The sequence below is a fragment of the Corylus avellana genome, chromosome 2 (assembly GCF_965113065.1).
Source record: "Corylus avellana chromosome 2, dhCorAvel1.hap1.2, whole genome shotgun sequence".
Classification (NCBI taxonomy): Eukaryota; Viridiplantae; Streptophyta; class Magnoliopsida; order Fagales; family Betulaceae; genus Corylus; species Corylus avellana.
Window position 1 is genome coordinate 40,785,104 of NC_142491.1, and position 14,442 is coordinate 40,799,545.

The window sequence follows — 14,442 nt, forward strand, 5'->3', positions numbered from 1 at the left end:
CCAAAATTTCTAATGAATGATTTGGCTTGAAATGCATGTTTTTTTCGTTTTATTTTTATTTTATTTTATTTTATTTTTATTTTTATTTTTTGAAACACTTGTAGCACTCAATGCTATTGATGAAGAATTTCGCACAGCCTTTTGCTTATCAATTTTTTTTTTTTTTGGAAAGATTTTGCTTATCAGTTTGATCGATGCTGATAGTTGCCTTTAAGACTGTAATCGAGCAAAATATTAAATGTTTAAGTTTGGTTCATTTAATTTCGTTCAGCCTGTCACCTTATAGTAGCCGATTTTGCATTGTGAGAGTTCTTCCCTTGCTAATTTTTGTTTTCTATGCTTTTCATAATGCTTTTATTGGGATGTTTCATATTGTAATTTTATGTTATACTCCCAACATTGCCGGGGTGCAAATTTATCATTGACCACTCAACATAGTGCAATACTCCTAATTAAAAAACAGAAAACATAAACTTTATGTAGAATAGTAGTATTACATTTCAAGATCATCACACATGCATAGCGAGAATATAGAGCTGCTCTTAAATTCATATGACTCTTATCATCCCTAGATTATGCTAGCTCTTGTTGCAATGACGTCGGGTTTAATGTTGTTGTGATTAAAATCTGCAACTTGTGAGGGTTCTGGCAAAGTGATATCTTAGCCATTAAGCATAATAATGACTAAGGCCATGATCGGTCTGTCAGCTATATTTTCTTGAACACACAATAATCCTACGTGGATGCATCTCATTATTTCAGTTGCTGGACCGGTCTTCAGTAGGGGATCTAAGAGATTTGAAGTTGTCCCCTCCTTCCAATTTTTCCATTCCTGCAAGATAATTTAAATGGGGGCACACACAATATCAAGACTCTTTTATTTTGTCAATGTGTAGGGGTTCAATCCAAAATCAGTTGTGCAACTCTAGGAGACTTTAATGACTAGGCTAATTAACAGATCTTGGGAGAGTAGAAGTGTATTAAACCCAAAGGTAACTATACTTACATAGCTTAGAAGATCTTCTATATTTTTTTCATTTTGAGAGTATCTATTTTTTCGCCCAATCACTATCTCTAAAGTTGACACACCAAAACTAAAGACATTAGATTTCACAGAGAACTGTCCATATCTCCCATATTTTGGAGCTATATATCCACTGCACATCCACAATTAGTTTCAAAAATAGTTGTTATGACTTTCTTGTTGTTTCTATGATTCAAAGTAAGCATTAACTCTACCTTGCAACGATACTTAATTACAAGGTTCCAACAATTCTATTTGTATTGGCTTGAGTTTGATCAAATTCAAACAATCTTGCCATACCAAAATCTGAAATTTTTGGATTCATTTCTGCATCTAAGAGAATGTTGTTAGCTTTAAGGTCACAATGAATAATACGAAGTCAAGACTCTTCATGAAGATAAAGAATCCCTCGAGCAATGCCTCTTATAATTTTGTAGCGTTCCTTCCGGTCCAGATTTGCACATTTGATTGGATCTATATATGCATTTATCCAAGTGTATAATTATATTGATGTGAAATGTGCCAAGTCTATCATCACTAGACATGAAACCCAATATAAACTACTACCAATGCAATATATATAAAATTAGTTTAAAAGTTCAGCCATGCCAAATATGAAGTTATCAAGGCTTGTATTTGGCATAAACTCATAAATTAAAATCCTTTCATCTCCTTCCAAGCAAAAGCGTAAGAGCTTAACTAAATTTCGGTGTTGAAGCTTGGCCACCAACAAGACTTCATTTTTAAATTCTATATCTCATTGTTCATAATTCTTTGATAATCTTTTCACCGCTATAACTTGTCCATTTGAGAGTTTACCCTAAAAAAAATATTTTAGAATAATGCATACTTAACACTCATAAACTTCAAAATTTTTTATTTAACATGTTTCACAAAGACTTGATATATTACCCAAAAAAAAAATTCACATCATCTTATAAACAGTACCAAATCCACCTTTTCCAAGCTTATTTGCATCAGAAAAGTTTTTTGTTGCATCTCTAATAATGCCAAAGTCAAATTGCAAGGATTCCACATTTCTAATCTCATCCACAGCTCCTTTTTTTTGGTTGAGTATCTCATCCACAGCCAGGACTGGCTCAATATATTTTGGGGCCTTAGGCAAAACTTTGAAATTGAGCCTAAATTTTTTTTTTTTTTTTAAGTAACAAAATTTTTTTTTTTTTTAATTCAATTTTTTCTTTTTTAAAGTAACATATATATATAGCAATAGATTTAGATACATCAATAACATTTTCATTATCTTCTAATTCTTTTTGATGAGTTTCTTGTTCATTTATGAGTTTTTCACCTAAATTATCCTCAATATTTTGTTTATTGCTAATAACAAATTTATTTAGAACTCCTTTTTGAGATTCAATCAATTTGTCTTCTTTTTTTTTTTTTTTAAGTTTTTCATATCCAGATGCATATTTTCTAGTAGACATGTTTAATTAAAAATACTAACAAATTAAACAAACACGATTTATCAAAAAACAATTATGACTATAATAAAATAAATGATAAAAATAGAACAATAAAACCTGATTTGGCAAAGGAATTATGAAGCAGTTATTGGAGATAGGACAAGAGACTTAGTCACTCGGAGTCGGAGAGGAAAAGAAAATGATGAGATAGGCAGAGAAGAAAAACTCAGAAAATAGCAAGCAAAGAGGAGAGGTAAAGTGGAAAATATAGAGACTAATATTTAAAATGCCCATGGTTGACAGCAGTTTATATTTTTGGCTCGACTTTTCCTAGATGGCTAAATAATAAATAGAAAATAAATGGTAATATTTTATTTCTAACTTTTATATTTTCTCATCAAAAACAAAAAATTTCAATAAAGAGGGCAAGAGGATGAATGAATGATGTAGGCGTGTACTGTAGCGTCAGGAGCTTTAGGAAATTGGCGTAATGATGTATAAGGCTTTAATGTTTTGTCCTTTTTTAATTTATTTTTTGAATTATTTTTAAAATTTATAGTGAGCTTATTAATTGGGGTCTTATTAAATTGAGGCATTAAATTTGGATAAAAAAAAATTTTAGGCCCTATTAAATAACATTTGGGCCTTCAATTTTTTTTTTGGTCAAAAATAAATTTTTTTTAACTCAAAAAATTTTTTTTAGGCCTTATTAAATTGGGGGCCCTAGGCGAGGGCCTAACTCGCTAGGGCCTGAGCCGGCCCTATCCACAGCTTCACCTAGCAAGAAGTCAACACTTTTTTTCTGAATTATAAGTGAACCCAATGAACTTTCCAAAACCAATTATTGATATTAACTTTTCCAAAAAGTAATAATTTTCTGTTTGCTTTAGGGGAATTTTCATTTCTTGACAGAAAACTCTGATTTAATGTCCTTAATGATATATAGCTAAGTATTGTTTGATAAAAATAAAATATTCGTCCAAATTATTATGCTTAATTTATGTAAATTATTGCTTAATTGGGACTTGTTGTACTCATAATTAATATATATCAGCGGATACTCCCACAAGTATCACCCAAACTCGCATATATATATATATATATATATATATATATATATATATGAGGAGCACATGTAAATTTTCTAACTCTCTTATTTTTTATTTGCGATCGATAATCAATTTGTTTACTTACTCCCTGGTTTCTCCCTTGGATTCCTCACTCGTAAATAGATGCAAATGGAGATGACTAGTAACACAAGAGAAACAACAGGCACAACTATAATGATCGATTTGTCGTCACTCTTATTACCTGCGAAAACCAGAAATATGTTCACATTAAATTAAACAATGGGATACATATATAGAAAGAGCTTTATATGGTAATTAATTAGAAGTTGTTTTCAAACTCAACAACTTATGCAGTTAAAAAGAAAAATCACCGGCCCTCTAAGATAAAAAAAGTTAAAAAAGGAAAAGGAAAAATTAAAAAATAAACAAGTATTCATGAAAATTTGTAATATGGAAATATACACAAATTTGCTATGTTTCAAGCATAGCGACATAGCTGGTACCCGCTGGAGTTGGTGTTGACGGTGGCGGTGGCAGTGGCAATAGTGGTGATGCATCAGCTGTGCTGCTGTAGGGCGGGGGCTGGGACAGGGACAGGGACGACGGTGGTGGTGGTGCATCCGGTGTGCGGTTGTAGAAGTCGTAGGTCTCGTACCTAAAATTACAGCTGGGTCTAAGAATTCTCCCTCCTGTTGCCCCACCATAAGACTTCCAGAAGTTTCCAAAAGCCCCACTCAAGCAATTACTGCAATCTTGCTGAGACAAATCAGGAGTGCACTGCACAAGTGCATTTATTGTCCTGCTGCATGTCCTAGTGCAAATTTACGAAGAGAACCACCTGCCGCAGCTCCATCTCTTAGGCTTTCCAACAAGCTCAAGAGGATGTTATTGAAGTCAGCCTTAGCATCGCCTGATACGTTATACACGTTTCCAATAGAAAATTCAGGAGTAGCTTCCATGGAGCTTAATATGTTGCGGCTTGAGTAGCGTAACATGCACTCGTCTAACCATGCTATTGCTTCCTTCTGATTGGGACAAAGCTGTACACGAAGGTCATATATAGAGATATTGAAGCAAAAATTGCATACATTTGGCTGAATATCTCCTCTATAAAGTGCAATTGCATATACTTTGTCAGGGGTTTCCCCATAAGACAAATTATAGAAAGAGTTGTCAATTCCAGTGCTATTGGAAGAGAGGGAGAAGCGGAGCTGATCCAGGTTTGCCTTGTAGTACCTACTGCCAATCGTGTAGTTACCTTGCTTATCTGAACAGGAATAGCCAAGGAACTCTGGCCGAACAATGGCTGGAGCTATGAGAATGCATATGGCTGACAGCTGGAACACTAGTCTTGAACAAACCAGTACTGCCATGTGTACGTAGCTAATTAAGTAAGATTTCCGCCAAGTAACTCATCATTATATATAGAGAAATGTTTGGCTTCATTAAAAAATTTATATTTTGGCCATTTTAATCTTAGGTGGCATGGTCCATTTTAAAATTAATAGATTTTAAACAATAAATTAATAGATTTATGAAAAATGGACTATACCACTTAGAATTAAAATGGCCAAAAGATGAACTTTTTAATGAAGCCAAGCATTTCTCATATAGATATAGGAATGTTATAGTGCAATAAAAATGCTACTTTTTGCCCATAAAAGTCCTAAGTGGTAAGAGGCCATAGGCCCCATCGATCCGTAGTTGTTGTGGCCCCACCCATTGATAGGTCCGTGGCCTCTTGCCACCTAAGACTTTTATAGGCTAAAAATAATTTTTTTATTGCACTATAACATTTCTCTCTCTCTCTCTCTCTCTCTCTCTATATATATATATATATATATATATATATATATATATATAGTTTCAGAGGTTTTTCAATTCGAACCCCAATGTTTAAAAATTGACAATGTACTCCTCTAATGTTTCAAAAAATTTCAATTCAGACCTTATATTACTAATTTCCATCAAATTGGACGGAAATCTATGAAATTACGTAATTATCCTCAATGTTTTTTTTTTTAATTTTCGTCCAATTATACGGAAATTAGTAACGGGTGGTCTGAATTGAAAATTTTTAAAACATTAGGAGAGTATATTGCCAATTTTTAAACATTAGAGTTTAAATTGAAAAACTCCTGAAACTTTAGAGGAGATAAATTAGTGAATTTTCCCCATATATAACTAGGCGAGGCTATCTCCTTTGAATGAAGGAGGGGGCTAAGGAAAACCATCCATTTCTATGCAAACATTGCCTTTCTGGTTACTGCAAGGGATACAAATTAACCTAATTAATATACAAGTCGATCGATCGCCGGATTTGGTCAACCATGCACGTAAGTCTAAAGGCTAAAGCTTTAGTCTAAGAGAAGCTAGCATTATCGATCTGTGGAATTTTATCATTTAATTAATTGTTTCTCTCCCTGCTGCGCTCATGTGGATTCAAGGATTTCAAGAAATTAAGAAAAAATAAATAAATAAAGGCCTACTTCTTCTCCTCTTTTTCCATGCACCTTCAATTCCGCTACGTCACCTTACTTGTCCTTGTCTGGCCTTGATATTTCTCAACAAGAGCAGTGAAAAGGCTATCAACGAAATTGGGCAGTGTGAATTCAAAACTATACTAATTTATGATGAGTGATACTAGAACCACATATATTGACGTGGCTTTTATACGCTTTGAACAATGAATTCTAATTAATATACTAAATTATGTTATTGGACTTTGAGATATCTCAAAGTTTACAGAAATATTTAATTGAAACAACGGTGTATATATATTTATAGGAGAGAAGGGATATTGGTTTAAAATTTGAGAAAATCAGTGGCGAAACTATGTATACTAAGGCCACAATCATATTATTAATTGCAGCATATATATGCATTTGGCAAAATGAGTAAAAGAATTAATGGGTCAATGGTAGTACTATTAAGAAAAAGTATATATATATATGCATGCCTTTTTGTTATCGGAAAGAAGCAAAAGCAAAATGACAAGTCCCTTCCAGTAATTCGATCAGAAGATGATTGTGGCCTAATAATTAGTCTACATATATATACTACAAGGGTGGTAGTTGAGTTGGTAAAAGAATTCATTTCATCCTAGTGGTCGCGTGTTCGAATCCGCTTGCGGTAGTAGATGCGTGAACCAAATGCTACTTTGAAAGGGCTCTACTGACTCACATCTTTGTGGGGTTTGAATTAAATATTTCTGTAAACTTTGGGCTACAACACAATTTTGTCATTTTGTGTATTAGAATTCATGAAATTATAAAAATTATATATATAATCGTTGGACAATTGAATAAGTGCCAGAATTGTTAGACCCAGCTGTAATTTTAGTTACGATATCTCCGTCTCCTACGATATCCCACACTTGCTCGATCCAGGTACGTACCAGTTGTGTTCTGATAATGCTTGATTTTCATGAGTACTTTTTACTTTTTATCTTAAGAGGGATTTTTTTTTTTTTTTTCTCCTTTTTTTCATCTGGCCGGCAGAGCTGTTCGTAGTAACTTTACGTGCATATAATTAATTTGCTGAGTTTAAAAACAACAGCTAATTATGGTAGCTCTTTCTATATATGTATGTATCCCACTGCTTAAATTTAAATTCATCCCCCAAGATGTTTTTTAATGTGAAAATTTTTTTGGTGTTCGCAGGTATGGGGATCAGTGACAAACCTCCAATTGCGATCAATATTTTACTTGCGACTGCCCTTGTTGTTGTTGCTCTTGTGCTACTAACCATCATTTCCATTTACATATATTTAAGAGTGAGGAAATGATGCAGAGAATCAGTAGTTGAATTGTTAAATACTAAACTTTATCTACGCAAGGCTAAAGTTTCAATTCCAACATCCGTTGTTTAGATGGGGGGAGCCTAGTGATCGACCAATTAGTAAAATGCTAGCAAAACGGGTAAGAATCTCTTGATTGGAGATCTTGTTTTTGATAAAGGCGATGACAAGGAGATTCTTATTGTTAGAAAAAGCTTACTCGTTCTAAAAGAAGACTAAAAAAAAGACTGGTGGAGAAGTAATATTTTTCGTACCATCATGCATGATTGTGTACAAGTTTGCAAGGTTATTATTGATATATAGTGGCAGTTGTGAGAATGCGGTGTTAGGGGATGGGTGAATTCACCATACTTTACCTATCTCCATACAGAATGAAAAAGAAAAAGAAAAAAAAAACACACATTTTCCATCCTATATTTTACTCTCTTCGTACAGTTGTGAAGCCCATATGTGGGTCCCACAAATCCAATGATAGATTTGCAAAGCGAATAGTTAGAGAATGAGATGGAGAATAATGTGTAACATGTCTCTAAAATATATTATGAATGTCATTCATTTCATATATTTGAAGTAACATCAAATGTTCATAAGATTCATTGCACATAATTGATGTTCATGTTCTTGCAAATGAACTAAGCCATTAGGCTTTTCTAAATTTTCTTCCAGATTTGAAAGAAAACTACTTCCTTCAAATTCAACACATACTTTGCTATAAACAACATTTACGAGAGTTGTTTTACCAATTTCACCCATCAATCCTATATAAATGCCCACAAAGTGAATAGCACTTGTTACAAAATTTAATAGAACTTTCATCTCTTCAACACGAGAATCTATTCCTATTGTATGTTGGCAACATTCCGGTTAGCACAGGCTTCTAATTTACGCCTAACGTCTTCAACAATCGTCTCGATGAATCTTGACTCACGCCTAGTTATTATGATTCAAATGAAAAATACAACAATAAATTAAGTACAAGGAAAGAAGATGGAAGAAAATAAATTTTTTTTTTTAAAAAAAAAAAAAACAAAACAAAACAAAACAAAACAGAGTAACTTATGAGTCTTCAGGTACCAAAAAGATGTTATCATACCTGTCATTTGAGACTAAGATGTCAAGACAAGCATCTAACTCATATCAAATTTGTCAAAGAATATCATCAAAGTACATTTGTACATAATTTCTTGCCTTATCCAATGACATTCCATAAAATAATTCAATTTTTTTTTTTTCCCATAGACAAAGGCATTAACTATTTTATGGAAATTATGGCAAAAATACTATTCCTTTCAAGTGCATGACATTTCATCTAAAAGGCAACATTCAAAAATTCTAGAACCAAAATCCCTCTCTAAGAAGTATCATCTTTCTATACTCGTAGAGTTGTCATTGTTTACTCCCTATTATATATGGGAAAACCGATTTTAGCCACCATACGGTACATGTACGGATCTCATCCCCATGAATTTCTAGCAGGGAATGACAAGACTATCTTTGGGTTTTGATTGAACAACATGAAAGCACTCTAACCCCCGGAACAGAAAGAAATTGATGACTTAAGAGGGCGTAGAATAGTATGCAATACATAGGGTTATTTTTCCCTTTTTTTTTTATGGCTCAAACTTTAATTTATTAAATTCTTTTCCAAAATTTAAAAGAAAATAAAATAAAATAACAAATAAAAATAAATGAAAAAGCACAAGAGTCCGTAGCATCATACCCATTTGCAATGCTTTTGGGATCGAAGCCGGAACAATTTGCAGCTACAGTAAGCGCTTCTTTCCACCTTTGTACCTTCCCCATATTGTTCTGAAACCACTCTTCATGCTTAGCAAATGCTTCTGCAAAAGCCTTGGTATGTCCTCGGACATCCGAGGGGTCTATGTCATAAAATATTGGAAAAAGAGTTTGCCCTCTAATTTTCCTATTGTCCACGATCTCCACAAGCTCATCAAGGCACCATGTAGAAGAAGCATAGCCTTTGGAGAAAACCACAATAGCAATCCATGATTTTCGAATTGCATTGAGAAGTTCAGTAGAGACAGTCTCCCCTCTTGGAAGCTTCTCATCATCTTTATAGGTGCAAATTTTGGCTCGCTCTAAGGCAACGTAAAGGTGATCGATGAAATTATTGCGGACATCTTTACCTCTAAAATTGAGGAAGACGTCCCAATGAAGTTCAAAAGATGATGAAGTGGTAGGGTTTAATTGGACTGTAAAAGAAGACAAACTGGGCAAGTTCAAAGGATGATATATCCAGGATATTTTTGCCAAGTAAATTGAAAATAAGAAAGAATATTTATACTAAGCATAATTTCTAAATCCAAATTCTTTTTATGATGATTTATTCTTTTTCTTCTTCAATTCTTTTTCGATCCTCTAGTATCACCTAGCTGGACTCGTTTTTTTTTTTTTTTTTTTTCAAATGGGGGAAGGGAGTATCACCCAGCTAGACTCTAGTTCTTAAGGACCCGTATTTGATACATACGAAGAGCAAATGTTTTCGAACTGTGTTATATATTTTCTTTGCGATAATTCAACTTCTAACTCTTTTCATAACAAATAAAAGTGAACCAAATTCTATACTTGTTGGTTTCTCCCTTCGCTTCTTCACTATAAAATAGATGGAAATGAAGATGGCTATTTCCACAAAAGCAAAAACGAGCACAACTATAATGACTGTAGTTCCCCCTTGACCTGCGAAGATTAGAAATATATATTATTTAAATCAAGCAGCAGTGGAATACATAGAAAGAGCTACTATAATTTACATTTGATTTGAAACTCTTAACAAATTAACACTTAGAAATAACCCAGTCCGACACACAAGAAATAATTCCCCTCTTAAAGATGAAAAGTAAAAGGAAATTAAACAAAACATAAAAAGTTTTTTTATAAAAAAAAGTATGATCAGGAAAATAACAAAACAAATTCATGATCAAAGACCACTTAGAAATAGCTCACTCGAATTTGAAACTAAAAGCTCTGTTCTCTCTCTTCCAGAAACATGAAGAAAGCCTCCCTTGTATCTCCGGCCATTTATGGGGGAGGGAGTCACGGCTCTCTCCTCCCACCTATTTCCCCCTTATCCCCTTTTCCTTTTTCCCCCTCCTCTTCTTGCTGCCCCTTCGGAGGTCCTATCCGCTTCTTCGGAGGCACAATCTACCTCTTCGGAGGCATTTTCTTTGCCCAAAAGCACCACCCGCCCTTTCTCCACTGCCAGCCACCCGGTTTCAGCTCTTTACCGTCGTCCTCCGCGTTGGATCTGCAATCTTTTTGAATTTTTGGATTTGATTTTCTTCAAAATCAGATTTGTAAATTTCAGGAAGCCATACTCAAAAACGCTCCAATCCACCGGGATCCTGGGTCTTACACCTTTCCGCTGCCATCAGCCTTGCCACCATCGGACCTCCACGCGCCTGCGCGTGGCCCACACGCGCCCGAGAGTATATTGTACTCTCCATACACGCGCCGTCGCGTGGAGAGCTTTTAGCTGCACGTGCTTGCTTCATCTGCTCCACCTCCCTGGTGTCGGCCTTTGCTGGCGTTCCTGGCATCCTCCGCGGCTCCGCTTCCGTCACGTGTGTGGCTGTTTTTTGGACTTAGAATTTGTTCCCTGTTTTCTGTCCTGTTTTTATTTTTCGTTATGTTGTTATTTTGTTTTCTGTTTAACCCATTCTGGTTGGGCTTCAAACTCTTCGTATGTGATGTGGATTTTTTTTCTTTTATTTTTGGTTTCTTTCTGGAAACTTTTTTTTTTCACGGTTGGTTTTCATCTAAATCTTCATAACTTCTTAGGAAGTTTATTTAGATGTTCGGAGTATTCGTACTCCTGATGGTTGTTTTTGTCGGATTGCGCCGCGGCAAGGGTTGAAGTTATGAAGTTTATTTAGATGTTCGGAGTATTCGTACTCCTGATGGTTTGTTTTTATCAGATTGCGCCGCTGCATGGGTTTTCTTGAATTGCATTCGCATGATTTCTACTTTCACCTGCTTTAAAGTGTTTGTTGACCATGTGTTGGGTTTATCTGCCTAAGCTTTTTAGCTTTATAAAAAGCTTGACTGTCCTGTAATCTCTCTCTGGTTTTATGAATAAATGTTTGTTACAAAAAAAAGAAAAAGAAAAAAGAAATATCTCACTCGGACAAATTGACGTGCTAGCTGGAGGCGGTACCTGAAGGCGGCGGCGATGGTGGTGGTGCTTCAGCTGTGTGGTCGTAGAAGGAGTAGATCTCATACCTAAAATTACAGCTAGGCCTAAGAACTCTCCCACCTATTTTCCCAGCATAATCCTTCCAGAAATTTACAAAAGCCCCACTCAAGCAATAATTGCAATCTTGCTCAGACAAATCGGGCGTGCACTGCACAAGTGCATAAATTATACTGAAGTCTGGTCTTGCGGCATGCCCGACTGCAAACTTACGGAGAGAACCACCTCCTGCAGCTCGATCTGTTAGGCTTTGCGACAAGCTCAAGAGTTGATTATTGTAATGAGCCCTTTCTTCGTCTGAAACGCTATAGGAGTTCACTATAGGAAATTCAGGAGCATCTTCCATGGTGCTAAATATGTTGCGGCTTGAGTAGCGTAACATGCACTTTTCATGCCATGCTATGGCTTCCTTCGCAGTGGGACAAAGCCGTGTGAGAAAATCATCTTTAGAGAAATCGAGGCAATTAACGCAATTATCTGGTATCAAATCTCCCCGACAAAGTAGAATTGCATAAACTTTGTCAGGGTCTTCCCCATAAGACAAATTATAGAACCCCTTGTCAATCTCAGTGCTGTTGGAGGAGAGGGAGGAGAGGAGGTGATTCAAGTTTGCCTTGTAGGCGCTCCCACTCGTGTAGTTACCCTGCTTATCTGAACAGGAATAGCGAAGGAAAGCAATGGCTGGAGCAATGAGAACGCATATGGCAGACAGGAACACTAGGGCTGCCATGAGTTCCACGGCCAAGTAACTCATTGTATGACTAAAAAACCACGTATTAATAGAAGTCCTTGGTTTCTAATTAAAAACTCTAATGTTGATTGTTGAACGGAAACATTAATTAATTAAACCGGACGTCGACTTATCTCTTCAAATCTTTTGACTCAGTAAAACGTGCATCCACTAAACGAACCTCAAATATTATATTATATAATTTGGTCCAACCCTGTATGTTTATTAAGCCTAAATTAACCTAAAGAGATGCATTATCTGAGGATTTTTATCCCTTTTTTTATTTTTTATTTTTTATTTTTTTTATTATATATACATATTAATTAATAAATATACTTTTATATATATATACTTAATAAATAATAAGTAATATACTATATAAGTTACTTTTATTATTATTATTATTATATATATAATAATAATAAAAGTAACTTATATAGTATATTACTTATTATTTATTAAGTAACAAATTACTTATTATATTAAGTAACAAATTAACAATAGTCCATGTATATTAATTATTAAGTATTTCTCAAAAAAAATTATTAAGTAACAATAATTAATTTGCATACAATATATAATTATATCTATGATTATAAGTATCTATATAATATATAATTGAATGATAAAAGTTAATCATATGGCTATATCTTAAATGAACTAACCACTGAGTATCTTAAATGATCAAATAATTAATGATAGTTGAAACTTGAAAAGACAATTTGAATTGTTAATCATATGATTAAATGAAAATCATTTACAATGACAATGTGGTTAGAATAATCCCAAATGAAATGATTAGCATTAGAGACAATAACAAATTAACAATGCATTTAATGTCCTATTACTCCTATAGTCACAAATTAAGTATTCACATTGTCGTTGGAAATTTGGAATTGATAATATGGGATGATATTGTTGATAAGTTAATGCTAACTTAAGAAACAAAAAAATGATGATATTATTAATATGAACCGTATGATCAATCATTACATAAGGTTTATGAATACAAAATAAAACAAAATCTTTCACTAAACACTCAACACAATCAAATCAATCATCACATAAGGTTCAATGCTAATATTTCTTTGGTGTTTCGAAAGTATTTATATTCCTTTTATGTAGGGGTGAAAAGGCGGGCAACTCACTAACCGCTAACTGCCTTATATATATATATATATATATATATATATATATATATAGTGATAATATTTATACTTATAACATGATCAATTGATCATTAAATCACAATTTAAGTCATAAGTATACAAATTCATACTATTACAATAATTAAATACCTAGAGATTTAGTTTCAATATATGTTATAAACTTATAAGTCCATATATGTTATAAATTATAATTATGCATATATGCATATTGAATAATATGAATGTATAAGATCAATACTTAGTCATATGATTCAATGGAAGTTTTATATTTTTTTAAAAATCATATGATCCAATGACAATTCTAATACTTAATAAAGTTAATCATATTATTCATGTACAATGATAATGTGATTCGTATAATATCAAATTAAGTAATTGACATTGGATTAAATAATGTGTTACTCATAATCACAATTAAAGTATTAATGTATTCTCATTATAATATATATGATTATATCACATGGTCAATTGATGATTAAATCATATGATTATAGTATAACTTGTATTCTTAACTTAGATTTATATAAGGAATTTTTTTTTTTTTTAAGCATGGAAATTACTGTAAAATTGGGGTCCAATTTCATTTATTGTATTGCATTGTAATCTTAAAACATTATGGGTATTAATGTCGTTTACTTAAAATAAGGAGAAAACCTTATCTAGGGATTAGAGCCACTCAAGTTGTCTCCCACTCCCCTTTTTCTTTATTTATTTGTCATCTTTTTTCTCCCTTTCTCCCTAAATTCACGCAACTACTCAATCTACTCCCTTTCTCCTACGGGTGTCAAAAATTACCGAGAAACCGAAATCGAAACAGGGAAATCGGGGTCCCGGTCCCAGTTTCGGTAACCGGTTTTTACCGGAAATACCAGAACCAGGTTTCTATTTTATATATATATATATACTTAGGTTTAGGTTTAGGGTATTTTAAAAAATTATATTTTATTTCTAAGGCCCAAATAGGCAAAAATATTGATTTTTTAGGATATTTGGATATTTTTAGGTTTATTTTT

General features: G+C 33.5%; 1 protein-coding gene across 1 annotated transcript; it reads right to left on the bottom strand.

Moving 5' to 3' along the window:
- Positions 1 to 661: 661 nt before the first annotated feature.
- On the bottom strand, positions 662 to 12,294 carry LOC132167873 (cysteine-rich receptor-like protein kinase 25). The gene is given in 13 exon segments (XM_088512792.1): positions 662 to 832; positions 1,007 to 1,157; positions 1,261 to 1,498; positions 1,634 to 1,846; positions 1,961 to 2,080; positions 3,646 to 3,762; positions 4,025 to 4,321; positions 4,324 to 4,887; positions 5,753 to 5,808; positions 9,041 to 9,469; positions 10,487 to 10,585; positions 10,696 to 10,909; positions 11,483 to 12,294. Coding segments are annotated over 13 exon segments (3,471 nt in total). The 5' UTR covers positions 12,285 to 12,294.
- Between the last annotated feature and the right edge of the window lie 2,148 nt (positions 12,295 to 14,442).